Source organism: Manihot esculenta, chromosome 3, assembly GCF_001659605.2.
Source record: "Manihot esculenta cultivar AM560-2 chromosome 3, M.esculenta_v8, whole genome shotgun sequence".
Classification (NCBI taxonomy): Eukaryota; Viridiplantae; Streptophyta; class Magnoliopsida; order Malpighiales; family Euphorbiaceae; genus Manihot; species Manihot esculenta.
Genome location: NC_035163.2, coordinates 4,230,793 through 4,258,756, shown reverse-complemented (window position 1 = coordinate 4,258,756; position 27,964 = coordinate 4,230,793). Strand labels below are relative to the sequence as shown.

Sequence of the window (27,964 nt, the reverse complement as noted above, 5' to 3'; positions counted from 1 at the left end):
GATTTATTTTTAATTTTTTTTATCAAATATAAGATATTAAGATTTAATAAATATGAGAGATTAGTTTGTAAATATATAAGTATATATTTGTAAGTAATCATAATATTTAGGTATCAATTTGTAAAAATATAAGAATAAATTATAATTAAATAAATTATTTTATTAATAAAATAAAATTTTATAATTAAATTTAAAAGGATATAAATCTAACTAAACCTCTGTACTTTTATTTAAAAATCAAATAAGATCAATTCAAAATTTTTTTTATTCAATTAATCTCTTATACTTTTATTTAAAAGCTAAATAAACCTTCATTTAATATAATATTAACTTTTAATAATAAAAAATACTTTTATATATTATTTTAAAAATTATTTATTATATCTATATATTTTTATAATTTTTATATTAAATTAAATAATAAATTTTTTTATATTTTATATTATGTTAAGATTTATTTATTCTATTAGTAAAAATATAAGATTTAATCGATAAAAAAAATTAAATTGAACTTATTTAATTCTTGGAAAAACGTACAAAAACCTAATTAAATTTATTTTTAAATTAAAAAATATCGAGATTATACTATATATTTTATTAAAATTAAAAATTAAAATGTAATTTTTTCTAACAAAAAACTATTTCTAATTGACTTTTAAATGCCCACTTTAGAAAAAAACCCAATTTACTAACAGAAATGATATTACATAATTTTTTTATTATAAATTAAATTATAAAAAAAAGCAAATTTTGGGTAAATTACACTGACAATACCCAATTTAGGGATATGAAACAATAATTTACCGAAAAGAATATTAGAATTATTAGAAATTTAGTTTTAAATTATAAAAATATAAATTAAACTTATTAAAAAAAACTTAATATAATAGAATTAAAATTGCATCAACTAGTCTAGTTGGGTTTCAGTTTTGGGCAAACTTGGTTATAAATATGTTAGCAGACAGACAGAAGATTGTAAGATCACATCACAATCAAAGCATGTCATAAGGATTTACATGCAAAGATATAAAAACATGATGATTATAAAGATCACCTGAACAAGTGTTTGCATCTTTACTCATTAGGTCTCTCTCATAGGCAATCATCATGATTTTTTTTTTTCTTGAAAACTTAAATTTAAATTCAAAACAAGTAGGATAAGTTTTGTGATTGCTTCAGTAAATTGATCATGCATAGGTCTGTACCGAGATTTTTCTCAGCATCTTTGGTTTTGCTTGCATCACTTAATTTAAATGTACATTTTCTAAAAACAGTGTGTTCTTTCTTTTTTTTAATTGTTATTATTTCCTCTTGCTTCTTGGCAGAATTGCATTTGGGTTGAGGTTTTAGTTGTTGGATTCTGAATTAAGGAACTAGAAAAAGCTTTCATAATCATTACCCCATTTGCTCTTCTTTCTCAATTCTCATCACATGAACTTGTTGTCTCAAAATAGCTAAAAGAGCAAAGGACTTTCTCTGAAAAATGGTGCTGAGAAGACCTGCCATGAACAGAAGATTGAACAGAGAGAATCCAGATATTTTGATTGTGATAATTGCAGTGAGGCAGAAAATGAAAGGCGGTAAGGACGACAAAGAAAGAGTAGGAAGGATGGGCCCTCAAAAGCCTGCAACAGAAATGAGTGATACTGCCCAAAGAGTAATTTGCTTCCCTCTTCTCTCTTTCTCCTTGTTTTTACTCTTTGTGTGGCGCTTTTTTCTTTATCTCTCTCTCTCTATTTTAAAGCTTAATGGGTCCATTTCATGCATCTCCCACTTCACTGCAGAAGCTTTTTTGGCTTTTTGGCTCTCTCTTTCTTGCCTTTAATGAGTTTTCTGAGATCATTATTGTCCTCTTTCTGTTTGTGTTTGTGTTTGTGAGCTTTGAATCTCTGGGGAGAGAGTCTGAAAAATCTGAATTTCAGTTTCTTGGTTTTGGGGTTCTTGAAGCGAGAATACCTAGTGGGGTTTTCGTTTCTTCCTTTATATTTTTCTGGGTCATGTACAGAAAGTTTCACCCTGTTCTTTCTCTTTTTTTGTTAAAGAAGAAAATGAAAGTTTACTAAAGTGGCCTTCAATCATACTCGTTCACGGACAAAGTGAGACCAATGATTTCATGTGAAGTTCATGCTTAATTAGCTTGTCTTGGGTTTTCTGAGGAAGCCTATATATAGTGTCAATCATCATACGAACAGACCGACCGCTTTGTCCTTTAGTATTGACAATTATCCAATGCTTTCTCCTAGAAATTTCATGAATCTGAATCAAATTTCTTGACTCTATTGCTGGCTGAAAAATTCTGGTTTACCAGGTTTGGTTTTTCTCTTGGTGGGTGATAGCTCTTCAGCAAATGAATGGAAGGTCGGTTACTGTAAATGACTCCAATTTCCTTTATTTTCTGATGAATATTTCCAGCATTTTTCATATTTGTGAGTGTTGAAACTGTTTTCCATGCATTTATTTAGATCAGAAATTTGAGTTTCTTAGCTGCAAACTTTAATTTTCAATCCTCTTTTAGTAAGATATTTCAGAGAAGTATCATGTTGTTCTGGATGCTGAACTGGGATTGGGGTGTGTGCATGCTTTTAATTCTTGTGTCTCTGTCTGTTAACTCCATCTATTGGGATTCATAATCCATGTTATAATACCTTGACTGGTTGAAAATGTCCTTATTATCTTTCCCTACTAGCTTGATCACTGTTGCACAGTTTGGCCAAATTGTTCATATCTTCTTCTTCTTTTAAATAGATTTTTTTTTATTACATTATGGTTTTGTTCTATGTGTCTTAAGAACTGAAGGTTATTGTCCTATTGACTACTCCTCCAAGCATGGTCTTTATCTGATGTCTGGGTTTGTGTGTGTCAGTGGGCTTGTGCAGTAGGCTTTCAAAGTTAAAACCACTTTTTTGCATGCTTCCTGGTAAAGAATAAAAGCCCTATTACAAACTTTTCACTTTATTGCAAATTTTTTCCAGGTGGATGTTACTTGACGTATAGATTATCAAATACTTGGAAGATTTCACACCAGGACAACTTTGCATAACCCAGCAAGCAAATTATTGTATTTCCTAAAGAAGAGTTTCTATAGGAGTAAAGAATGAAGTTCTGTAGATGAAAAATGGTCTAAAATACAAATTAAGCATGGGAAGGTTCGATGATTTTGAAGCTTACGCGTTTGTTTGTCTTGATTTGTGATTTTATTGGTTGCTCCGGTGCTATGGAGAATCGTTTGTTTAGTGTTCCTGTAGATGTAGTTGGCAGGAATTCTATTGCAATGGAAGGAATTGGGTCACAGATAACCCCAAACTCACTTGTCCAGTTTGATTCATTTGACCTCAACAACCAAAACCAGACATTGGACGGATACACATTGCCAGGAGCACCTATCAATGATCTCCATACAGATAATCGAGCTGCGATTGTTGATTCGGAGGTATTCGTTACATCCCTTGAAAAGAATGTCGCAAGAGGTGAGGAGTTTCAAGAACAATTTCTGGGTGGAATTCCCATTTCTGGTCCTGCACTTGCTACTCTTGCAGCCTCAAGAAGTGGACATCAAGAAAATCTGACCAACTTAGCAATTTCAGAACCTTTAATGTATCCCTTGGAAGCTTTAAAAACCTATGCTTCTAATGGCTTCTTTAATGGATTAAACTCTTCATTTGCGTCCTCTGTGAATAACGGGTTCTGTGAAGTATTTGGTAATACGAATGCTAAGGAGGACATCAACCGATTTCCTGCATCTGTAGAGCATTCTGGAAAAACCCCTACAAGGACAGGGTTTCAATCCTATTCATCCATAGGAAATCTGGAACCAAATAGCTGGATATCTGCAAACAGCGTGATTGTGAGCAGCGATAATCCTTACGGTTCCTGTCATTTTAGTAATGAGCTATCTTTAAGCCTGGCTACATCTCAGCCTTCTGCCATAAATGGGTCTCGTGTCACGGATCAATGCTCAGAGATAAGTTGTTCTGATGTAACACGCCATTGCTTGGAAGAAACAAGGTTATGCTTAGAGCAAACTTCTTCAAGCAGTAAGGAGCTATGTCTGAGTTGTGGTTCTTATGAGAATGGTCAATTCTCACAAGTAATAGCAGGATCCATATATGTTCAAGTGATACAGGAAATACTTGCTCAAATTGCAAGTTATTCACTTGAGAATCTAGGTCAGATCTCAACAAGCGGGATCATGATTGGGCCAAATATACCATCCTTTTCGAGTTACCCTATTGAGGGAAGGATGCGTTTGATGGGTTCTGATGAATCGCCTAATGTGGATAATATATTTGGAGTTCAAGTGGATCCAGCACTCCAGAAAAGGGCGCTGGACTCAAAGAAGATACAATTGTTGACTCTGCTTCAAGTGGTATGTTAGTTTGATTACTATACTATCTAATTCTGTGGTGGCCTTAAGGTCACAGATCATGTTTTCTTTGAATAAAGCAGAGTCAAAAACTTCATCTGCTCTTATTCTTCATTTGTGACCAATACAATATACATATAGTGCATTGTCAAGCTTGCTGTGTGATAGAAATTGAAACTGATTCAAAATCTTTCACACTAAAACTGCAATTGATCAAGTCAAAATCTTGTCAGTCTTTGTGATTTGGTGTTCACAAATTTCACTACACTTCTATTTTAGCTTCTCTTAGTACACTAACTATGCATCACTGCCATAATATTTTGCACTCAGGTTGACGATAGATATAACCAATGCTTGGATGAGATACACACAGTAGTATCTGCCTTCCACGCCGCAACTGAATTGGATCCTCAAATACACACTCGATTTGCTCTCCACACGATCTCTTTCTTGTATAAAAGCCTTAGGTGGAGGATCAGCAACCAGATACTTGCTATGGGAGCATATTTTGATGGTGGAGGTGCAAAAGAGGCCGAAGGATCTCTTGAAACCTCCTGTTTCCAAAAGCAATGGACTCTCCAGCAACTGAAGAAAAAAGATCATCAGCTATGGAGGCCCCAGAGAGGCTTGCCAGAACGATCTGTCTCAGTGCTACGTGCATGGATGTTTCAGAACTTCCTTCACCCGTGAGATCTCTCTTACTTGTTATGACATGACATCTTATGTGTAATGTTGTGTGCCAAGCTTTTCAATTTTTTTTTCTTTGATCAATCGACTCTTACAGGCTCGAATTCAAAACCTCAAACGTTAGTTCTAATACTGTTGGCGTATCTCAGGTATCCTAAAGATGCAGAGAAGCATTTGCTGGCAGTTAGAAGTGGACTCACAAAAAGCCAGGTATGCATGTATATAAAGGTTAATGTAGTTGGTTATATAACTGAAAATTACGTACATTATAATCATTATACTAATTGGTTTACTGGGGAAATTCATCAAACCGTATGATTTTACAATCTCATAATTTGTTCTGTAAAATTTTGGCATATGATGAGAAGGTTTCCAACTGGTTTATTAATGCTCGAGTTCGACTGTGGAAACCGATGATCGAGGAAATGTATGCTGAGATGAACAGGAGGAAAGTTAGCCAAAAGGAAGAAGGAGCAAATCGCAATCACAGAAACCATATCAGCAATCTAAGATTTTGATGGGGATTAAAGTTGAAGATAGATGCATGGCAATGAACCAAAGCATTACTTATAAATTGGATAACAACTGTAAATAATGCTCCATAAAGTGGGTGAGTAGAGCAAGGACGATCAGTCAATGTTTTAGATGTCTCATCAAACAAATCAGAATCGAAGTTAAATGCAATTGAATCATTTTGTATGCTCATGGACTTTTTTTTTTAATAAGAAAAAAGATGGGTGAGGATTTGAACTTGAAAAATTCGGATTTCTGTTGTTATGCTGGTTGTCTTGATGTAGAAAGAAAATTAGAGGGGTGGATATGCAGCAGCATGTGTTAGGTGCCTTAATGGCATGGGAACACAATGGGACTACAAGCCCCCACTCTCAATAATTGAGAGGAAATTGGAAGATGTGGTTAAATTATTGAGGTAGTCTTCTATTCGACCATGTAATGTTTTACTTTTTTTTTTTTTTTTCCTGAAAGATAAAATGCCTTAATAAAGAAAGGGTGTAGGTCAAGGAGCTAGCATAACTTAAAGCCCAAGGCATAAAGCAGACCAATAATACAGAAAAGCCCAGAAGACTCGAACATAAGGGATGCCCATCATGTGCTGGGCGCTACAAGGCAGTCCTTCAGTCACTGATCAGTGTGGATCAGTGTCGCCCCCAAGTCTCGAAAGAGTTAGAAATCGGTTTTGAGCATAAATTTTTAATAATTTAAAATTTAATTAAAATATTTTAATTTAATTTTTTATATTATTAAAAATAATATATTATTATCGTCAATTAATTTAATTTGATTTTTAATTTTTTTTAAATAAAATCAAATCGAATTTACAGTGATGGAAAGGGAATCCAGAATAAAATAATTATTACTTATTAGATTACAGAGATAATTATACCTCAAATTTTTTATTTTTAAGATTATTATTAAAGTTTAAAAAATAAATCTAAAAGATTTAAAGGGATTTTATCCTTGGCGAGGGATAGAATCCCGTTTTCTTTAATTAATTTATTTAAAAATTTATTTTAATTAGTATTTTAGTTGGATTAAAATTATCTCTTTGTTCCCCATAAATAAATCAGTAATTTTTAATCTTTTTTAAGAAAAGAAGTTAAACAATTAGGAAGACACCATTTTAAATAGAGAGAATTGCATAGTTTCACTTTGTTTTTTAAGTTTTATTTATTTATTTATTATTATTATTATATAAACGTAAAAATATTGAAAACTATGATAACATATTAAATTTATAATAGATTTAATTCTCTGTAAAGATTATTTTAAAAAAAAATATCCGAAATTTTTATAAAAAATATATTACTTCGTTTCAATTTAATGCAGTTTTTATTTCATGTGAAATAGTCTTTTGAATAATAAAAAAATTATTTTTAATGAATTTTTAAAATTTATGTTGTTGTCTACTTATAAAATCTCATTAAAAAAATTATATATTATTTTCTTATTTAAAAGATTATTTCATATGGGAATAATCCAATAAATCCATCTAAGCCAATTTTAGATACAAAATCAAAGAATTATATTTTTTTTTCTAAATTTGAATGTTCTAACACATCACCTATTAAAACAATTTCTTTTTTATTTTTCCTAAATTTTAATAGTTTAACTTTTTTTTTAAAAAAAAAATCTTGAATAGTTTAACATATTACTCCATAAAAACAATTTTTTTATATTTAAAATTTTTTAAATTTAAATTATTTAATCTATTATCTATTAAATTTATATTGTATAAATTTAATTTTATTTATTTTAAATTTAAATACTCTATAAAATCTATTAAATAATCTAACATTACTTATAAAATTTTTTAAAAATTTAATTAATTTAAAATATAATTTCAATCGCATAAATAAATTATTGACGTAATTAAAATTAATCAAAGGCTTTGTCTTAATGGGACTCTTATAGAAGTCCAGGAAAAAAAGAAAACTCTTCATGATCTCTTCAGAATATTCAAAGAATGAAACATCAAATCCAGTTTTCTAAGGATTTTGCTTTCTCTTTTAAATAATGCAAGAATCTATAGTGTCCACCACATGGTACATGCACCACATTTCTAGTGCTTGCTAAGCTGTAACCAATTGACGATCTCACACATATAAACCCCCTCCTCTCGTTGCTCCATCACCATAGGCTAAAAGGAAAAAAAAAGCAGCAGCGGCGGCGGCGATGGTTCATGCAATGGCGAGAGTAGTGGTGGTTTTCGACTTTGACAAGACCATTATCGATTGTGATAGTGATAATTGGGTGGTGGAACAGTTAGGCATTAATGACATCTTCACTCAGCTCCTCCCTACCTTGCCCTGGAATTCCCTCATGGTTCCCGTTCTTATCCCTGTTTCATTATATCTATAGATTTGCTTTCTTATTTTTCATTAGTTTCTATATGTGTTATTGAAAATATGCAGATTCTGAAGCTTTTGAGCTTTTTATCAAACAGGTTATAGAGATAAAAAAAAAAATATTGTCAAACAGGCTAAATTTGTCGATCCCAACAACATACCGCTTGTGACAATTTTTTCTACTCATCCCTATTTGATTTTTTTAGTGTTTGTATTGTTCAACAAAGATTGTATTGCTTGGTTAGTTCTGAAATTGGGGTTTCTGTAAATTTGCATTAAAGATTGTGATATTGTTTTTTCCAGGATCGGATGATGATGGAGCTTCACTCTCAGAAAAAGACAATTCAGGATATTGCAGATTGCTTGAAACAGGTTCCTCTGCATCCCAAGATAATTTCAGGCATTAAATCAGCTCATGCTTCTGGGTACTAATATTGAAATTTGAGACGAATAGCATTTGAAAGTGAAATTTGTGGATTGGCTTAATGCTATATTATAATACATAATTTTCCTTTTGGAAGGTGTGATTTGAGGATAGTAAGTGATGCAAACACAATCTTCATAGAGACAATATTGAAACATTATGGGTTGATGGATTGCTTCTCAGAGATAATCACAAATCCAAGCTATGTGGATGAAGAAGGCAGGCTGAGAATCTTACACTATCATCATCATCACTTCAACTCATCTGCTCATGGATGCACAATCTGCCCTCCCAACATGTGCAAGGCAAGTCCACTTCTAAGTTTAAATAAAGACTAATTTATAATATAGACTTTCAACTTTAACAAAACTTACAAGTTAGTCCCTCCCTTTTAATGAGTAATAATTTAATTCTTAATTTTTCATTTCCTTAATAAAATAGTCTTTTTATTAGAATATTTTAATATAGTCCTTTGAATTTCATTTTTTACAATATTTTAGTCCCTTTAATTTTAATATTTGTAACAATTTACTTCTTTTAATTTTAATATCTGTAACAATTTACTTCTTTTGTATATAAATTCAATTAAATTTCTATGTTTTTTTCTCAATAACTAAATAAACCTTTTTTTTTTTTGCCAATTAGGTCCCCTTACTTTTATTAAGGGCCGAAAAAAGTCATTGCCAAATATAATATTATTTTTAATAATAAAAATTTCAATTTTGTAATTTTAAAATTATTTAGTATTTCTATGTATTTTTTAATATTTTATTAATTAAAATACTAAATTTTTTATATTTCAAATTATTAAAAATAATATTATATTATATATTAAGACTTATTTGACTCTTGACAAAAGTATAATTGGCTTAATTGTCTAAAAAATTGAAATTAGATTCATTTGGTCTATTACTATTAAAAAAATAGGGATTAACTTGTAATTTTTGTTAAACATAAAGAACTATACTATAAATTATCCTCTAAATAGAAATTTTCAACTATTAATGAGTATGTTGCCTTCTTATAAACAGGGTTTGGTGATGGAAACGATGCGAGCTTCTGTTTCTGCTGAAGGAAAAAGCCAGTTCGTCTATGTTGGTGATGGAACTCCTGATTTTTGTGCTGCAATGAAGCTTGAACAAGGAGATATTGTGATGCCAAGGAAGAATTTTCCACTACGTGATTTGATTTATAACAACAAAAATCTTATCAAGGCAAATATTCAAGAATGGAGTGATGGGGAAGATTTAGGCACTAAGCTGCAATTGATCGACGCCATTGAAGAGAAGTGCAGCAGTTTGAAACCTGGTACTTTTGTTCCAGCTGATTGTAAGCTTCAGACAGCTTCATCAATCTCTGCTCGGGATTCATTTGCCAGAAATTTACTCCCAGTTCCTCGTTAGATAAGGCCAAAAAGAGCAGTTCTTGTTTCTGCTGCTGTTGATTGTTTATGATAGTATGTTTCTAATCAATACGTTAATGATTCACGCAAGGATGATATGGAAAAAGTCTTAATTTTTAATGGGTACTATTTTCCTTAAAAAATGACTCCTCTGTTGACGAAGTTTTCCTGGGAAAAATGGTAAGTTTCCATGGAAAGTGATATAAGCTTGAAAGAAAAGAAAAGACCCCACCGTTTTGATGCTATTCATTGAATCAACACATTGACCAATGTCATTTCAAGCTCTTATGCCACTTCATTCCGTCAATAATATTCTTTATATCATTATAGCATATTGAATATTGTTTTGAATCATTTTATTCTTATCAAACATATTGAATCTTATAATTAAATAGATAAAATAAATATAGCAAAACATTAATTTTATTTTAAAATTATATAATAAAATAAAAAATATTAAATTATTTACTTTTAAATTATAATTAAAAATCTAAATAAGTCTATTATTTAGAGGCAAGTTTTTATCAAAATTACACTGCAAAATTTATGGGTAAATTATCCTTTTTAAGTCAAATAAAAATCTATCAAGTGATCACAAATAAGGAGGAGTACCATTCATTTCAGTATTTTAGTGTCGACATCTTCCATCAGCAATTTCAGATAAAGGGAAAGGGACATTCCACTTCCCAACATACACCATCATCAAGCCTAAGTTTTTTTTTTTTTTAAATATAAAAAAATTTAACTCTTATAAAAAATTTCACTAATTAATCACTCAATTTTAAAAAATATATTAAAATATTTTAATATTTTAAAAATTATTATTTAATTTCTTCATTAATTTTAATAATTAATAAATATTTTATAAATTTAAGAGATAAATTAATAAATTTATTTAAATTATATAAACTAAATAGTAAAATATTTAAAAATTAACTAATAACTTTTTAAATCGTTAATTACATTTTAATATATTTTTTCAAATTGAGAGATCCATCGATAATTTTTTTCATGTAATAGAGATTAAGTATTATTGTTTCTATAAAATATTAACTTTAAATAATACCTTGTGAACAAAGAATAGACAATCAAATTGATTGACGTGGAAGCCAACTTGAGAAAGGCATGAGATAACGTCCATCGTTTATTGCTATTCAGCTGTAAAAATTTATTCAAGGATTTACAACTAACTGATTCCTCCTCAACCTCAACTAACACTTTTCATTACACATCCAAGAATGGAGACCTCATCTTTCTTTCTAACATTTCTCCCCTGTAATCTCTTTATCTACAATCTTCTACCAACCCCACCACGTAATCTTCCCTAACCAATCAAACCAAGTACAATAAATAGACAACAAAAAACCATTCTTTCAGACTTCAACAGGTATTCGAGTTTTTATTGGCTTCAACTTCAATCCCATGCTCTCCGGCGATAGGAGCTCAGGGGAAATGCACAATGGACTCAAAGGGCTTCTTGGACTCACACTCAATTTAGGAGGTCTGTACATACCGTATCCCATTAGAAAGTACTCCATTGGTATTAACATGGCATGGGGCTGCTCCTCTGTCACCATGGATCCACATGCCTGAACCTGCATGTTCCCATACCTAGAGTCAACAAAAACTCCTTCCACTGTTCTAAATATTCACGCAAACCAAAATTTGAAAATCAAAGCATATAATACTGTGGATATCAAATTTGCGCCTGAATTTACAGTAGGGCATCAGTCCACATTTACTCCTAAACTATTGCTAAAAGCTCAAATAAGACCATCATTACAGCCTTAGTGCAATTCAGACTTTAAAACTGAGGGCCTTATTTGAGCTTTTAGTGATAATTCAGGAGCAAATTTACACCAAAAGTTTAAATTCGGCATATTTGACCTTACTGTATAATTCAAAGGTAAATTTAGTCTTTTAGACTAATACTGTTTCGTACCTCAACTAAGGCACTGTATCTTCTATCTAGTTTTGATGTCATGTGGAGAGCCTCCGTGTGAAACGGGGAGTTCTCCCCAACAAATATTAGGGAGCGACAATTTAGCTTTCTCAATCCTTCGCTAATGTCCGGTCTCCTGCAAGACACAACAAGCAGATATAAAATATCATATCAAAATGCTAAAGCATGTACCAGAAGGCCTGACATTATTTTAGAACTTGTGGCACCTCCTTGCAGGTAAAGTGGACATGAAATAGTGCTGTGTCATAGAAGACAATTCCCAACTAGCACATCACAGACTATCTACAATCAGTACCTACCCGTTTAATGCGTCAAGGAACCGCCAAACGTTTAAACTCTGCCTTTCATCCAGCAACTAACAAATCAAAACACACACCCCATCAGGTTGGGAAAATAATAGCTTCCAAATTGCTGTTATTAGTTTATTTAGTGTTCTGGTTTATAAACATTTAGCATAAGTGTTCAAGGGAGAAACCGAATACAAGAATAAGTAAGGCCAAAAGGACCAACTCTTCTGCATGCCTGGACAATATCTGATTCTGGCACTTGAGCACTACCACGAGCTTCCTGCTATTACCAATTAGACCCCAATTATTTAACCAATCCGATTCTGGATTCAGATAATATATGGAAAAACTAGATGAACAAGAATACCTTGCTGAAATACCGCTTAAGTAAGAACTCTTTCACCACACCACACATGCCATAATAGTACAGCAAGTTACAAATCACCTGCAAATAACTTATCATTATGTGTAAGAATGGGAGATGCACACCCCCAACAAATCACAAAAAGGTGCAGGTAACCTACCTTATTGCATAACCACTCTGTCCATGAGGGTGCTTGGCACAGGGGAGAAATAAGTATCAAACCAAGAACGCGTTGTCTATATTTCATCTGTTGCAAAGAAAGACAAAAAACCAAATCAGAAAATCCCAAGAGGCAAACACAATCCTGAATTCGTAGAGCATAAATAATAAGGATCAGGCCAAGGAATGGAGCATACAGCAAATAGAGTAAGAACGTAAGCTCCAGCTGTGACACCCATACACATCACTGACCCAAGTCTGAAAAGGGAGAAAAATGAAGAGAACACATGAGTTTATTCATTCTTATTCAATTAAGCAAATAAACAAGCAGTGATGGTGGTGGTGATAATAATTTACAAAAGAAACAGGCAGCTTAAGGCCTTTTAAAAGCACAGCATACACATTTTAGAAAACTAGCCAGAAGCATCACTGACCAATAGAAAAGACAAATATCATCATTAAATACGTCCAAAGCAGAAGATAGGTACGGCAAATTCCAATCAGCCAACAATTGAAAGAGAGATTTCAAGTTTGTGGAAATAACATGATTACCCAAAATAGTTTAGAATCTCAGCAATTTGGTCTGCCAAGTCATCAACAGAAAGCACAGGGTCATCAGGGCTACTTGCAGCAGCTCCTAACTGCAATAGTTCTTGAAGAAAGTGCCAGATAAGAAACAAGAAAAATTATAACATTCAACAAATATGATAACTAGCAGTTCACATTTAAAAAAAAAAATCTATATATATATATATAGTGCAGCATGCAAGTGCAATTTACAGTTGAGCACCCAAAGCTACAAACCTCATGCCCAGGAGGACTAATATGGTATATGCAAAAGTTGTGGAGGAGCAAAGAACATGCTTCCTGACAAAAGAATAATCCTTGAAAACAGGACATATCTGTTCAAAAACATATAGGGACAAAAGTTAAGCTGGATCTTGTTGGTTGTCTGCAGAAAAAACAATCTCCACCATGTCCTCTGACTAAGCAGTAAAATATAACATATAAACACAGAAATTTCGTATATCTTCAATTCTTAATCCAAATCCTTAAAAGTTTTGTTATAGAAACATAGATATAGTTCTTGTTATTTTCCCACATCACCAGTGGATCTACTTCTTTTCCATATACTTACGATTTAGAGCTAGATCAGGATAAGTAATGAGTGCCGGCTTGTCCTGGTCTCCATATACAGAAACAGATACACAACCATGGCAAGTTCTGACAAGGAACTCCTGCAGGCATAATTCCAAAAACATTATTACTCAACTAAAAACTTAAAAGAGGAACATAACTGCATTAGCATAAGCTTTTGCCAGCACATCTATATATTTTTTATTTTTAAAGATGGGTGAATCATTACAAATTTGAACCCCAACAACCACTCCTTGTTAGCTTCAAAAGAACATGAATTCCCAAAACAAAATCTGCTCATCACAGAAGTGCACCTCCTTTTGGTTGTCTTAAGAAAATGTATACCTACTCAAACTGGGTAAATTATGTCAGTAGATTGATTCACATGTGCAGTTGTTCTTTTCTCAGAAACCTGACCAAGCTTGTTCACTTAGTCTTGGCTGCATTTCATAATTAGGAAATGTAGATCATAACTAACTTTATATTCTACTTCAAAAAGAGAAAAAAAAAAAAAAAAAAAAACTAACTTTATCTTTAACCCCAATTAACAGAAATTTGGTAAGCTGAAAAGTATTAGCATTATTTTAAAGGAAATATATAGCCACAAACAACAAAACAGTATTAGCCTGAATCAGAAAAGATAATCAAAATGAATAAAAAAAAACTCATTTTAAATGAATTTGGGAAAGCAAAAAACACAGAATTATCATGCTTACAGATTTCATAATGGAAAAGGAGAAAAGAAAAAAAGCATCCTCCCAAAAAAGGAGGTTTGTAAATGAATCAACGGAATGCAAAATAACATTAAAACTAAAACCTTGTGAAAATTACAAAACAAGCAATTGAAAAACATAGATAATATTACCAAGAATATCAAGATGCAACCAATACACACTTAATTTCTCTTTAATTGCGTACCAAGAACAGGGGAAACAGAAACAAAAAGAACATTAAGATTTTTCTTTAAAAAAATTCCACGTTATTCAAAATATAAAAACCATAAAAAAATCATCAATACTTCAAACTTCATCGTGTCTAGTTTCCTTTGTTTTCCCACATTTTCTCACGAACCAAACAGCTATAAAGAAACCAACACTGTATAGCAGCATAAATGCAGAATCTTGCATAAGATACACACAAGTATTTGTAAATGCAGGTTACCTTTCCACCAAGAGAGAGAGTCTCCATGTCAATGGACACAGAATCGCTTGAATCTACCATTTCCCTCTTTCTCTCTCAATTGGAGGGTGCGTTGGGTTCGGCTTCCATGGTTTAAATATCAAAATCTCTCCCTTTCTGGGAAAGATTTCTTACTTTTTTTTTTGTTTAAAAAAAAACGATAAATAGATAATTCCTCTATCTTAAATAAAAATTTAAAAAATAATAAAAAAAAACCTTAACTCGCAGCGAGTCACCGACGCTCGCATAGAGACTAGAGAGAGGAACTCACGAGCGGTGCGCACTCGAAGGAGGTAACCTGAGACTGTGGTTAATTTAACCAGAGTTAGCCAAGCCGACAGTTTTTATGAATTTACCATTTTGCCCTCAAGTTTACGTTTGGACATCGACATGCATACTACCCGTTATTAAACATATATTTATTTCTTTTTATTATATATATTTTATTTATTTATTTATTTTTGTGGCTTTAAGTTTTGGTCATCTGGTGCTGTATTGACTTTTGACTAACCAAGTATTATATTAAATTATATTATTTCATTTAAGACATGACAATTCTGCAGATCCAAGAATTTTTACTTTTCATTCTTAAAAAAAAAATTCGATTTTACCAGAGTTAATGTCTGGATTTGCGTACACGTTCCAAGGGTTAATCTGGACTCAAAAGTCAAAATCTCATGACCATTTACGGTTCATTATCCAAAATCTAACACTCTGTTTGGATGAAATACAGGAGAAAAGAAAATAAAAAGTTTCAGAAAATTTGTTTTATTTTTCCTCTATAATGTTTAATACTTCTACTTTTCCTTTTTTTTATTTAAAAAAAATCCAAAAAAAAAAAAACACATTAAGAATGTGCAGATTAGGTGAAGAGTTTAGATTTCTTGCATCCTAAAACTGATTCTTGCATTTAATGACCTTCTACCTAAGACTATTGTACTAAGAACCATTTCTTAGATTCTCAAATTAAAAATTTTTATTGCACAATTCTTCATTATGGGCTGGAAAAGAAAATCTTTTACAAGCTTTAGCTCATTAAATTATTAAATTAATATTAAAATTTATATAAAAATATAAAAATTTAACATGCAATTTCATATGAAATCGAATTTATAAAAATAAAAATGATAATATATAAAATTATCAATTCTCTTGTTTTACTATATATAGAACAAATGATTCAATTGGTTTTATTTTTCATCAAAATAAAATAAATAAATAAATTGATGTAGTCAAAAAATAAAATTATGTTGTGATGGGGTAAAATTATGAGAAAGAAAATGTGAGGTGGTGGATACTTAAAACAGTCACTCTGACGCTCAAATCAATAAATCTAAGAATATAATAAATACGAAATTTAAGATAAGTCAATAAATCAGATAATAAGATAAATATAGAATTTGAGAGTATTTTTATAAGAGAATTATATATATTTATTTTTGTGATCATTTTTCTTTTATAATATAAAAGAATGAAGATAAATATGATATTTTCTGATAATCCGATAATAATGTAATCGGTTTGATAAAAAATATCCCTAGATAATTTTATATTGAATTCGATTTATTTAGAAAATGATGAGTTTTAATTATGAATTGAATATTTAAAGTGTTTCATTTTTTTTTAAAATAAAATCACGGTCTGTTTATTAGATTTTTGCGATATAATTTTATTTTATCATGATAATTCAGAATTTTTTTGAGTGATTATTATGTGATATCATAAATAAAAATAAAAAATTAGAGAGATTTGATATTGAGATGTAAAGTCGCTCATTGCATGAATATTTATTTTTAATAAATGTCATTTTCTATTTGAGTTGGTATGTGTCATTACCATTCACCGGACAGTAACCCACATCAAGTCCTGCTTTCAATTCCTTGTAAACTGAAAACCTTCCGTAAAAGACCTTTTTCTTTTTTAAAACGATTTATATGAAATATTTTAAAAAATTTTCCATAGATAATATTTATTTTTTATATTTTATAATATTTAAATCACTTAAAAATTTTAATTAATGAAAAAAATTTTAAAAAAAAGTTTTTTTTTAAAATTTTAAAAATTCTATTAATACTATTAAATTTTCTATGTAAAAATTAATATTTTTATTTTTAATAATATTATTAAATAATAAAAAAATATATTATTTTTTAAGAATATGTATATATATATATATATATTTTTTGTTTATAGAGAAAATGCTAACGAGTCGAACCCGATAAGTATATTTGGTGGAACTTTGAAAACTTCCATATTCAACATTCATGATTATAAAAATAGATTTAGAGCAGTTAGAAATTATAGTCTTATAATTAAGTGAATTGTTTTATAAGTTAACAACAACTGTCCGCTGCTATGGAATAAAACAATGATTTATTTATTTTTTTAATAAATAAAAATATAAATAAAATAATAATTTTATTAAATATAAAATAAATTATTTATTAAAATATTTTATATATATATATATCTAGTAAAAATTTAATTTTTCTTAATAAATTATTATTAAACTATTATTTTAGTAGTATTAATATAATAATTTTATAATAAATAAACATATATTTATATAGCTGTATTTTAATATTTTTATTTATTAAACACTTCAACTTTAATTATAATTTAATAAATATTTAAATTTTAAAAAATATTTACTTTAAACATTTAAATTTTTAGAAAATGTATTTTAAATTTTTTAAAAAATTACTTTTAAACATAATTTTAAAACTATAAATTTAAAAAATTAATTTTAAATACAATTTTAAAACCATATATTTAATTATAAATTTAAAAAATTACTTTTAAACATAACTTTAAAACTATTGATTTAATAAAATTATATTTAAAAATAATATTTTTTTAAAATTTAAATGCTTATTAAATAGCAATTAAAGTTAATGTATCTGATAAATAAAAATGTGATTTATAATCACTATAACAATAATATTTTACTAAAAAAATAAAAAAAACTGCAATAAAATTTATAAATTAAATTATTATAAAAATAATCATTAAAATAAATTATCATCTGATAAATATTTTCTTCTTCCTGGTCCATGATAGATCTGGTTTTCTTCTGGGTCCCTTCTTACTGGGCTCCCTGATGGGTCTCTCCATGTTTTACCTGGTGAAAGAACCTGTAAAATAAGAAAGAATGGTCAGGGGCCTACCGGGTGTGCCCGGGCAGAGGCCCTCCGACGCTCAAGTCAGATTTTATGGCTCAGAGTAGTATATTTAGGCAAAGGTTACAGAAAGAATAAAAATGGTGTCCAGGAAGGAAAAGGAAGAAGAAGAGAGCCCATTCTGCGTGGCCTCTACCGTGATATATATATCTGTCTCTCTGCCACAATACTAGCTGTCTTCTGTCGCCTAGCTCCGTATGTACGGATGTGTCAGGCGCCTGCTCCATGCGTAACGGCCATTAATTCTCCTCTGATACGTATGATTCTCCTCTGATACGCATGCGGAAGGACCTACCAGCGGGGCATCTTGGTCATTTTCCCCTTTCCGGGCTGGGTTGAATGGTAGGGCTGAAGTTGAGCTTGGTGAGGGCCTGATTACTGGGCCGAGAGGTTTGGGCCGGTTTGATTGAGGAGTCTAGGCGGAGTCCGGCTCTGTGACTGAGCGGGCTGAACCTGGCTCTCGAGAGGAATATTGAAGCCTTCGGATCATGGACTGTTTTCATGGGTCTGGCCTTTATACCGAGGTGAAGAAATCCAGCGATCATCATCATCCACTTGTTATTGATCATTTAAAATATGAATAATAAAATTATCTATGGTTTACCAATAAAAATTATAATATACTTTTATTTTTCTTATATTATATCAGTTAGAAAATATTTATTTAAAAAAATATTTTTGACTTTTAACAAACCACGTCAAGAAAATAAAAAAAAAAAATAGAGGAAGAATTGCCACTTTAACTCACACCAAGTAGAGTTAAAGAATCCTCCTAATTAAAGACCACCCAATTTGTTGCAGATGATAGGTCACCATTGTGTTTAATTTCAGTTACTTATTTTTTATATAATTATTTTCATGCTTCTTTTTCTGTTGAATATTTTATTAATTTTTTTATATCACAAAAATAATAATTTCACACATACAAAAACCATCATCTTTGGTGAATAAATAAATTTAACTCTATTTGTCTTTTTTTATATATTTTTTTAAATATTAATGACCGCTGAGTTTTTTCGTCCCGGTCTAAATCCAGACCCATTAGGGCAGCCCATAATCTAAAGGTTTCTGAGCCTCCTCCAAAAATCAGGTCCAGCCCACTCAGCTCAAAGACCGGACTCCAGTCAATTTCTTCAATTAAGCCGGCCCAGCTCTTTCAGTCCAATGAACAAATTCCTTTTGACCCTAGTCTTAACCTTATCTTCCGGCCCAGCTCGGAATCAAAAAGGAATTCAACCCATTCACCTTGTGGGACCATCTGCATACGTGCCCGAGGAGAATCAGGAGTCGTTACGCATGGGGCAGCAATCTGATTTCCTCATATGTCCATATGAACGTGACAGGAACAGGTGGCCCAATGACATACATTCTGTTACACGATAAAAGAAAACATATAAAAGGAAAAATACTCTCCTTCCAGTTTTACAGAATTCTTGTAAAACCCTATTTTCTGGATCTCAAATAATCAAATATTCATAATGATATTTTTATTATTTTCTTATATAAAATCTCTTAAATTTTGATTTGATACACGTGGAAGCATATTCTTCCTTAAATAATTAATTTTCAAACTATAAGATGCATGTCTCTTAATAATCTTAATCAATTCTTATTAAAGTAATGTATGCAAATAGAAACATTTTCTTAAGATAACATTTCATGTATGCAAATCTTAAAAACGTCGCCGTTTATTGCGATTAAAACTTAGAATGATATCATTGCAAAATCCAAAATTTAAGATAATCTAAACTAGTAAATAAATACGACTATCCTAATTTTCTTCCTATATGAGAGCCCATCTCCTTATTTATCATATTTTGAATATCCCAAACAATATTTCATAATTATTTATAATATATATCTTTAATATCGCTCCTAAAGAGAATTTTATTTTATTAACTAAAAAATTGACTCAAAAATACGTGGCATCAAGGATCCTACGTGTATACAAATATTGTAGTATTTGTATGTAAATGTTGAAATTATATATATTAGATATTTTAAAAGAATTTTTGGCTGTACTGTCTAATATTCTCTTCAAATTAAAAAAATCGATCAACCGAATTAATTTAAAAATTCAGTTTGATTTTTTATTTATTTCGATTCGATTCAGTTCAGTTTTTAATTTTAAAAATTTTAATTATTTCAATTCGATTTGATTTTGATCAGAAAAAATTGAAAAAACCGAACCGAACCGGTTAGTGATAATAATATATTATTTTTAATTATATGGAGAGATTAGATTATATTAAAATTAAAATATTTTAATTAAATTTTAAAATAATAAAAATAAAGAGTAAAAAATAAAAAATTTATTAAAAATTCAAATCGATTAAATCAAACTGATTTGATTCGATTTAATTTCTGATCAAAATCAGTTCGATTCGATTTTTATAAATATCAAAATTTTAATTTTTAATTTATTTAATTTGATTTAATTTTAAACCGAAACCAACGATTGTTGACTCCTATTTGGATTATATTCTTAAAATTTAGATTAAATTTAAATTTTTTAATATTTAGTTATTTTTATTTTAAGTTAAAAAGAAGTAAATTCAGAATTGTTAAAGAAGAAAAATTAATTAAATTCTAAAATTGAGTTGTAATTAGAAGGTGATGTGGACAATGTTTAGTGATTTAGAATATTTTGACTAAGAAAAGGAAGTTGCAATCTTACCAACAAATTCCAATTATATAATTTCTTAATTTTCACTATCGTCCCCTGACATCATATTATTTCCTATACAAACTCAACCATTCATCATTCTTTTCATAGTCATCACTAAAAGGATGTATTAACAAAATTGAGGTCATTTTGATTTATATAATAAAAAAAGATCAACTTTAATTAATTTTTTTAGAAAATAAAAACTATTCCATTGCTAGTATAAATTTTATAAAAGTAGTTGTACTTATAATTATTTTATTATTTTAATAAATGTTTATAGTATTTTTTAAAAAATATATAATATTGATTTTTTAAAAAATATAAAAAAATAAGAGTATAATTAATTATTTCGAAATTAAATTTTATGTATATAATTGACGTCCTACATTGTCCAATAGTGGATTTGTAGGCCATATATGATTATTGTCGCCAACATATTATTGGTGCATTTTTAGAGGATATTGTGTCACGTGCTAAATGTCTTAATCCTCACCAGCACTAATTCCCTTCATTTTCCCCCCCCCCCAAAGAATTCCATTGATTCAAATAATTAATTTGAAAGATTTAAATAAATTGTTATACAATTATATATGATTTTAATTTTTTAAATTAAAAATAATCTTTTAAAAAATTAATTAACTCGAATTTTTATAAAATTTTTAATTTTAAATAAAAAATTGTAATTTTTTAATTTATTATGTCCAAAAATTACTAAAATAATAGCACAATTGACATGGATTTACGTTAATTATTATTCCCTTCATTGCCGAAAAATAGAAAAGTATAATTAATATAGTTAAAATGATATATTTTTAGTATTTTAATATATCATTTATTATTATTATTTTATTTTAAAATTAATAATATATATTATTTTGTAGTATGTTACAATATTAGTAAATAAACTATTTTCTAATAATTATCAACACCAATCTTATATAAGAGTTTGCATTTGAATCGACCGAAAATTCTAACTTATTAAATTTTGAATGATTTTACAATTATTAATGCAATCAAATTGAAAAAAAACACTAAAATTACATACAATTAAAAAATTATCAGTAATAATGATAAATTTAAATTTTACTTAACTCACTCCAAAAATTATTTTAAGGGAGAGAAGTGCATAAAACTCTTATAAGGATATATTATCTATATTTCAAATATGTAACGATAATATGAGATCCAGAAAAATAGGATTTTACAAGGGTTGAGTGAACTTAGTCCTAGAGAAGAATGCTTCCCTCCTTTTACTTTTTTCTTTTGTCTACCGGTGACATGTAACGGCCTCACTGTCATTGGACCACTTGTCTCTGCCAGACGGATACGGACGTACGAGAATATCAGATCTCTACTACATGCGTAACGGCCATTTAATTCCCTCCTGGCACGCATGCGGATGGAGCCACTGGGCGAATAGGGTGGCTACCTTTTCTCCTCCGGGCTGGGCCGGTTGGTGAGATTAGGACTGAAGCCCAGGAGAGGTCTGATCTTAGGGCCGAAGGGACTGGATCGGCCTGATTGAGAGGTTTTAGGGGGAGTCCGATCTTAGGGTCGAGCGAGCTGGACCTGATTCATTTGGGAGGTTTAAGGGTCTTCAAGTAAGGGGTTTTGATCATGGGTCAGGCCTCAAACTGGAGTAGCGAAATCCAAAGGTCATCATGTAATATTCTATAAACATTCTCCTAAAATCCTTATAAAGAGCACATTACTCTTATATCAAACCTCTATGGTTCAATATATACATCTCACGATCAGAATTATATTAAAGTATGGCATATTTATGGGAGATCCAAACTGTTTGTTTGATGATTCAAGACAATATATCTGTTTTGGTTTACTTTACTAAACTAAAAAGTCTATGGGATTAATTAGCTTCCATGGAACCTTTGCTTCCATACACTTGTGGAGCATTTAAAGCCATTGAGAAATAAATGATAGAAATAGACTCATGCGATTTATAATGGTATTAAATGATGCCTTTAGAATAGTGAGAGACTAAATCTTAGAAATGGACCCTTACCTTTTGTTAACAAAACTTACTCCATAGTTCTAAAATTTGAATCCCAAATCTTAAATTACAATGCTCTTATTAAATACGAACGTGTTGAAATATTAATTTTTTTTATATTTAAAAACTAAAAATTCTTATTAAGTTGTCTATATATAGATTTTATTTTTTTACATTAAAATTAAGTAAATAATTTTTTAAAAAATAATTTTTAAATACAAGTTACTTCCTGCAAATAAATGAATTTAAGTCTTTTAATTTTAGCTTTTGATTCGGGGGGCTTTCATCTCGTATTCTTTTAAGTAAAAAATTATTACTATCACAAGCGGATTGTGTATGCAAAATGGCATTAATTTGGTACCCAATGCCAAATTTGGATAGAAACTCAAAATGAGATCAATGCCCATTATCCTTCTCCTTCTTCTTTGTTAAGCAAAGTTTTATTAGTGTAAGTTGCTTTAGAAGAGGGATTCTAGACCATAATTTTGATGATTATCATTACAAATAGATGACTTATAGCAGGAATCATTAATATAATTCTTTTGTATATATTATTAGGTATTCAAATTTCACTAATTAATCCAAATTCACGTCTTATAGGCTCATTATAAGGATAATTTGCTCTCTCACAAGTTTTTAAAGTGTTTAATAACAAACTCGCACTTAAACTCTCTGCTTAAGAAAAAAGAAACTTATATTATCTCATCTCAACTTCTGGAGTGAATTATTAACATGAATTTTTTTTTTTCCAAATGAAATTTGGAAATAAGAGATCACCTGCCCATACTCTTAATAATTGTCTAATTAAAATTGATTTAAATTATTTTTAAGATTTAGCTTTCATTTATTTTACAGAAAACAACTATATTTAAAACATTATGTATTTTTATTTCCATAGTCATTAGTTTTTATATTACAAAAAGAATGAATTAATTATAATATTTTTTAGAAATCTGACTCGTATTGGCTAATTGATCAGTAATTCGTGATTACAAGTATAATAAGGATTTACTGCACTGTAATTGTTAACAGTAACTTAATGTGAAGACTCGGCCCATCTAGGAGAGGGTGAACCTTGATGAAGAATCGGATACTATGGTATTCAAATTTTTCTTTTCACGGATGAGACCATGTATACGCTTACCACATAATCCTATCTTATAACCGACAATTACCGTAACATCACTTATAGATATGCTTACTCACGAAATTAATATCGACTTCAACATGAGTGTCTCTATATTATTGGTTTATTATATCATATTCTCTGCATTGTATAATTTTTTATACACCTTACTTTTATTTTTTTTATTAACTTTTAATTTTACCATTTTAAATACATTAAATTTTAAATAATTAAAACTAATTTATAAAATAAATAATTAATTAAATTATCTCTTTGCTTCATTATATGAATATTTAGTTTCCTTCACTTAATTAGTGATGTAAAATTATATAATAAATACATATCTCAATGATTCGAAATGTATTATCAGTTTACATGTCTAATAACTCTACTGATGATGTGTTAGAATTTTAATTAAAATATAACATTTCCATATCAAAATATTATTCTTACTAATATAAGACGATGACCGCTGGATTTTACCAGCCCAGTATGGAGCGAGGCCCGCGAGGATAGTATTGGTCCGAGACCCATGAAACCTCTCTGATAGGCCGGTCTAGCTTCTTCAGTCCTGATTCAGTCTCGCCAAGTGGGCCGGGTCACTCACAAGCCCCAACCTATCCACCACGAGTTCGGCCCTGAAACGTGACAGGAGAAAAGACAGCAGGCTCAGTCATCTCGCAGTCCTGTCTACACGCTCGCCAGGGAAATTAAATGGCCGCCTGACTTGGAGAGGACCTATGACGCTTTCGTTCGTACGGACCTATATGACAGAGACATGTGACACTGTAATTTAGAGGCCGTTAGGCATCGCTAACAGACAAAAGAAAAGAAATAAAGGAGGAAGAGCACCTTCACCCCACACAAGCTTACACAATTACTGAAAATTATATTTTCTAAATTTCAGAACATCATAAGATTTCATATGTTATCTACGAAGCACTACTCATTTTACAAAGAGTAATACACATTTGCTAATTTTGTATGTCAGCATGTTTGAGTTATATTGATGCATTTTTTATTTTTAATAAAGAGTTAATTTAAATTAGTTCAATTTTATACCTTATATAATTTTATAAGAATTTATTTAATTTTTTTTATAAAATAAATTATGCAAAACGGAGAATAATTCTTTATAATCAACTTTGAACTTATATTATGGATATGTTATTTAGTGATTTTTTTTAGTTATTGAAGGAAATGGTGATTTTACTAAGATTTTCGTAAAAAAAAAAAGTAGAATATTACAAGATTGGGAATCATTACCACCAAGCCCATAAATCAAATGAGCAAAAACCCAAATCCAAAAGAAAAACCTAGGACCCCTGCTGGCATCTCCGCAGCAGAGCATGCAGCACTGCCATACTGGCATCCAAAGTGAGAGCAACAACAAACATAGCAATAATCTAGGAAAACCAAGCAACGAAGAAGTAGCAGCAAAACCATTAAAAGCCCCATGCGTGCCGAATAAAGTAGAAATCATCACAAGAACTGAAGCAAGCAAATGCATGTTAGACCTATTGCCAACATTCCACCACCAAAAAAATTAGCCAATTATCCAACCAGAGCCTTTATCCACCGCTGTCGATCATCAAAGAAGCGAAGCGGCTCATAACATTTTCAGTATTTAATAGTCATAAGCCCCAAACAAAATATAAATGCCGAAATTCACTGATTCAAGTGTTAAATCCCATGTTGATTGCGGGAAGGGTAATGTATCACAAACACCCCTCCTCTTGAGATAGCTTCTGAGTGAGTTAAATTTGATCCAAATTTAATATGATACTAGAGTTTTCCATTCAATATTGAACCTCATGTAAATATGTCACGCAAATGTATCCCTTATATGGATCATAGACCCTCTTTCCCAGCTAATTTTTGGGGGATAATGTACTCCGTATATGGGTTATAGACACCCTTCAACTAACTTTTGGAGTGAATTAGATTTAATCTAAATTTAATATCTAGGCCTTTCAATAATGCACTATGTTCCCAGTGAAACATAATAGTAAAATTAAAAAATGTTATGTATTTATATTTAAATGAAATTGTCCTACTAACCGGCATATATATATATATATATATTATAGAAATTATTGGATTATTTTCTATGAAATCAAATTTATAATAATCTTTCTAATAATTTATGTTTCAATTTTAATAAATGAATAAATGCCGGAGTTTGAACTTTTTATTTATATATATATTTTTATTTTTTATTGGGATGTGAGGCAATCTGTCGGCAGGATATTTAAAGCCTCACTTCTTTCATGCTCCATGGTCTTCAATGTGCTAAAACTATTTTTTTTTTTAAAAAAAAAATCCACTCTAGTTACCCATCTAACTTGATCTAATTATCAAAACACGGAGTAGTTATTTTACTTTGTATATTTTTGCTTCAATACAGAAATGGCACCTAGCACAACTGGACATTGGCAATGCTTTTCTAAATGGGGAACTATATGAAGAAGTCTACATGGATCTGCTCTTAAGCTATCAACTTAAGAGGGAGTATCAAGATAATTCTAGCAGCAAACTGGTCTGCAAAAATCCCTTTATGGATTAAAGCATGCTTCAAGGTGATGGAACATTAAGTTCACTAAATATTTCTTGCAAGATGGATTTACTCAGTCAAAGGCAGATTACTCATTGTTTACCAAGCATACTGATCTTGGGTTCATTGCAGTCTTAGTATATGGGAATGACATTATCATTGAAAGCGGAAATAAAGGCTTGATTGACCAATTTAAAGCTTCTCTAAATTCTCACTTCAAGCTGAAGGATCTAAGCAATCTTCAGTATTTTTTTTATTTGGAAATTGCTTGGTCTTCTCAAAGTATTATGATTTCCCAAAGAAAGCTTGTACTAGAGCTACTAGAAAAGTATGGAATTCTTGGGGCCAAGCCTAGCTCAATACCTGTTGAAGTAACCTCAAAATTAATACAAAGTGATAATAATGTCCAGTTAGTTGGGACAAGGCGAGACCTTGCCTATGGAGTGCACATATTGTCTCATTTTATGGACAAACCTACCCAATTTCACATAGATGCTGCATACAGGCTACTAAGGTACTTGAAAGGCACACCAGGACAGGGGTTATTCTTATCTTCAACTTCTGATCTCAAGTTGGTTGCCTACTCAGACAGTGATTGGGCAGGATGTCAAGAAAAAAGGAGGTCGCTGACAGATTCCTGTATCTTCATTGGAAGCTCATTAACAAGTTAGAAGTCTAAGAAACAAGCTACGGTGTCTAGAAGCTCAGCAGAGGCAACTGATCTATGGCTGCCACAATAGCAGAAATGATATGGTTGATTACCTAACTGGCTGACTTAAATGTGCAAATTCCCAGACCTGTGACTCTATTTTCAGACTATGGCTGCTATCCACATTTCAAAAAATCATGTGCTACATGAGAGGACTAAGCACATTGAAATAGACTCTCATTTCATCAGAGAGAAGGTTCTACTTGGTGAAATTCAGCCCCTGTACTTGAGCCCTAAGCAACAAGCTGCAGACATGTTTACTAAGCTCCCCATCCTACACAATTTAAGTTGTTATTGAGCAAGTTAAACATTAGCAATATCAATGTTCAACGTGAGGGAAGTATCAAAATACGGAGTAGTTATTTTACTTATTATATTTTTATATTTATGGTTAGCATAGTTCATTGGATGGTTACTTTTCAGTTAGCTGGGTGGTTAACTTATTGTTAGTATAGTTAGCTAGTTTGTTAGCTACAACTCTCAGCTCAGCTATTATTCTCTGTATATAAAGGATTGTTTCCTTATGCATAATACAGAAGAGAGATTCACTTTACTAGTGTACACCCTGCACCATAGAGTACATCATTAAGCTTAACAAAATTTGACATGAAAATTTAATTAGCATTAAAAAATTTTGAAATTCAGCTCAACTATTGATTCATTTAGCAGTTAAAATTTCTTATGAAAAGTCATTATTCTAATCCAATAAGCACAACCTTTGTTAAATCCAAGTTCGGTCTTTCTTAAAAAACAAAACAAAAAATGAGTGAATTCAGTCTAGCACAATGTGATAAGGTCACAGCCCACAGGCCTCTACAGATCTTGATTTCACAAACATGTACATCTCATTTATTTTAGTGTGCGCCTATATACCCATTTGAAGCCAAA

General features: G+C 30.4%; 4 protein-coding genes across 7 annotated transcripts; 3 read left to right on the top strand and 1 right to left on the bottom strand.

The window, feature by feature from the left end:
* Positions 1–1,348: 1,348 nt before the first annotated feature.
* Positions 1,349–5,802, top strand: LOC110610901 (homeobox protein ATH1). The gene is made up of 6 exons (XM_021750972.2): positions 1,349–1,657; positions 2,309–2,358; positions 2,973–4,366; positions 4,694–5,049; positions 5,200–5,260; positions 5,419–5,802. Exons 3-6 carry the CDS (start codon positions 3,152–3,154, stop codon positions 5,566–5,568), a joined length of 1,782 nt encoding a protein of 593 aa, XP_021606664.1. The 5' UTR covers positions 1,349–1,657; positions 2,309–2,358; positions 2,973–3,151; the 3' UTR covers positions 5,569–5,802.
* A 1,785-nt stretch (positions 5,803–7,587) lies between these two features.
* On the top strand, positions 7,588–9,860 carry LOC110611093 (inorganic pyrophosphatase 2). Its single transcript, XM_021751218.2, has 4 exons — positions 7,588–7,891; positions 8,218–8,339; positions 8,436–8,643; positions 9,370–9,860. Exons 1-4 carry the CDS (start codon positions 7,742–7,744, stop codon positions 9,739–9,741), a joined length of 852 nt encoding a protein of 283 aa, XP_021606910.1. The 5' UTR covers positions 7,588–7,741; the 3' UTR covers positions 9,742–9,860.
* A 1,006-nt stretch (positions 9,861–10,866) lies between these two features.
* Positions 10,867–14,983, bottom strand: LOC110610548 (protein NDL2). Of its 4 annotated transcripts, none has more exons than XM_021750523.2 (11): positions 14,812–14,983; positions 13,652–13,751; positions 13,318–13,415; positions 13,066–13,154; positions 12,711–12,771; positions 12,515–12,601; positions 12,358–12,435; positions 12,226–12,273; positions 12,003–12,058; positions 11,683–11,818; positions 10,867–11,335 (listed from the first exon to the last, which is right to left on the bottom strand). In XM_021750523.2, exons 1-11 carry the CDS (start codon positions 14,869–14,871, stop codon positions 11,114–11,116), a joined length of 1,035 nt encoding a protein of 344 aa, XP_021606215.1. In that variant the 5' UTR covers positions 14,872–14,983; the 3' UTR covers positions 10,867–11,113. The 4 variants fall into 4 exon arrangements, with proteins under 4 accessions (XP_021606215.1, XP_021606213.1, XP_021606216.1 ...); XM_021750521.2 differs by having other exon boundaries at positions 12,214–12,273; positions 14,812–14,982; XM_021750524.2 differs by having other exon boundaries at positions 12,226–12,270; positions 14,812–14,982.
* A 10,488-nt stretch (positions 14,984–25,471) lies between these two features.
* LOC110611089 (uncharacterized mitochondrial protein AtMg00810-like) lies at positions 25,472–27,038 on the top strand. The gene is made up of 3 exons (XM_021751213.1): positions 25,472–25,528; positions 26,221–26,352; positions 26,445–27,038. Exons 1-3 carry the CDS (start codon positions 25,472–25,474, stop codon positions 27,036–27,038), a joined length of 783 nt encoding a protein of 260 aa, XP_021606905.1.
* Positions 27,039–27,964: the final 926 nt, after the last annotated feature.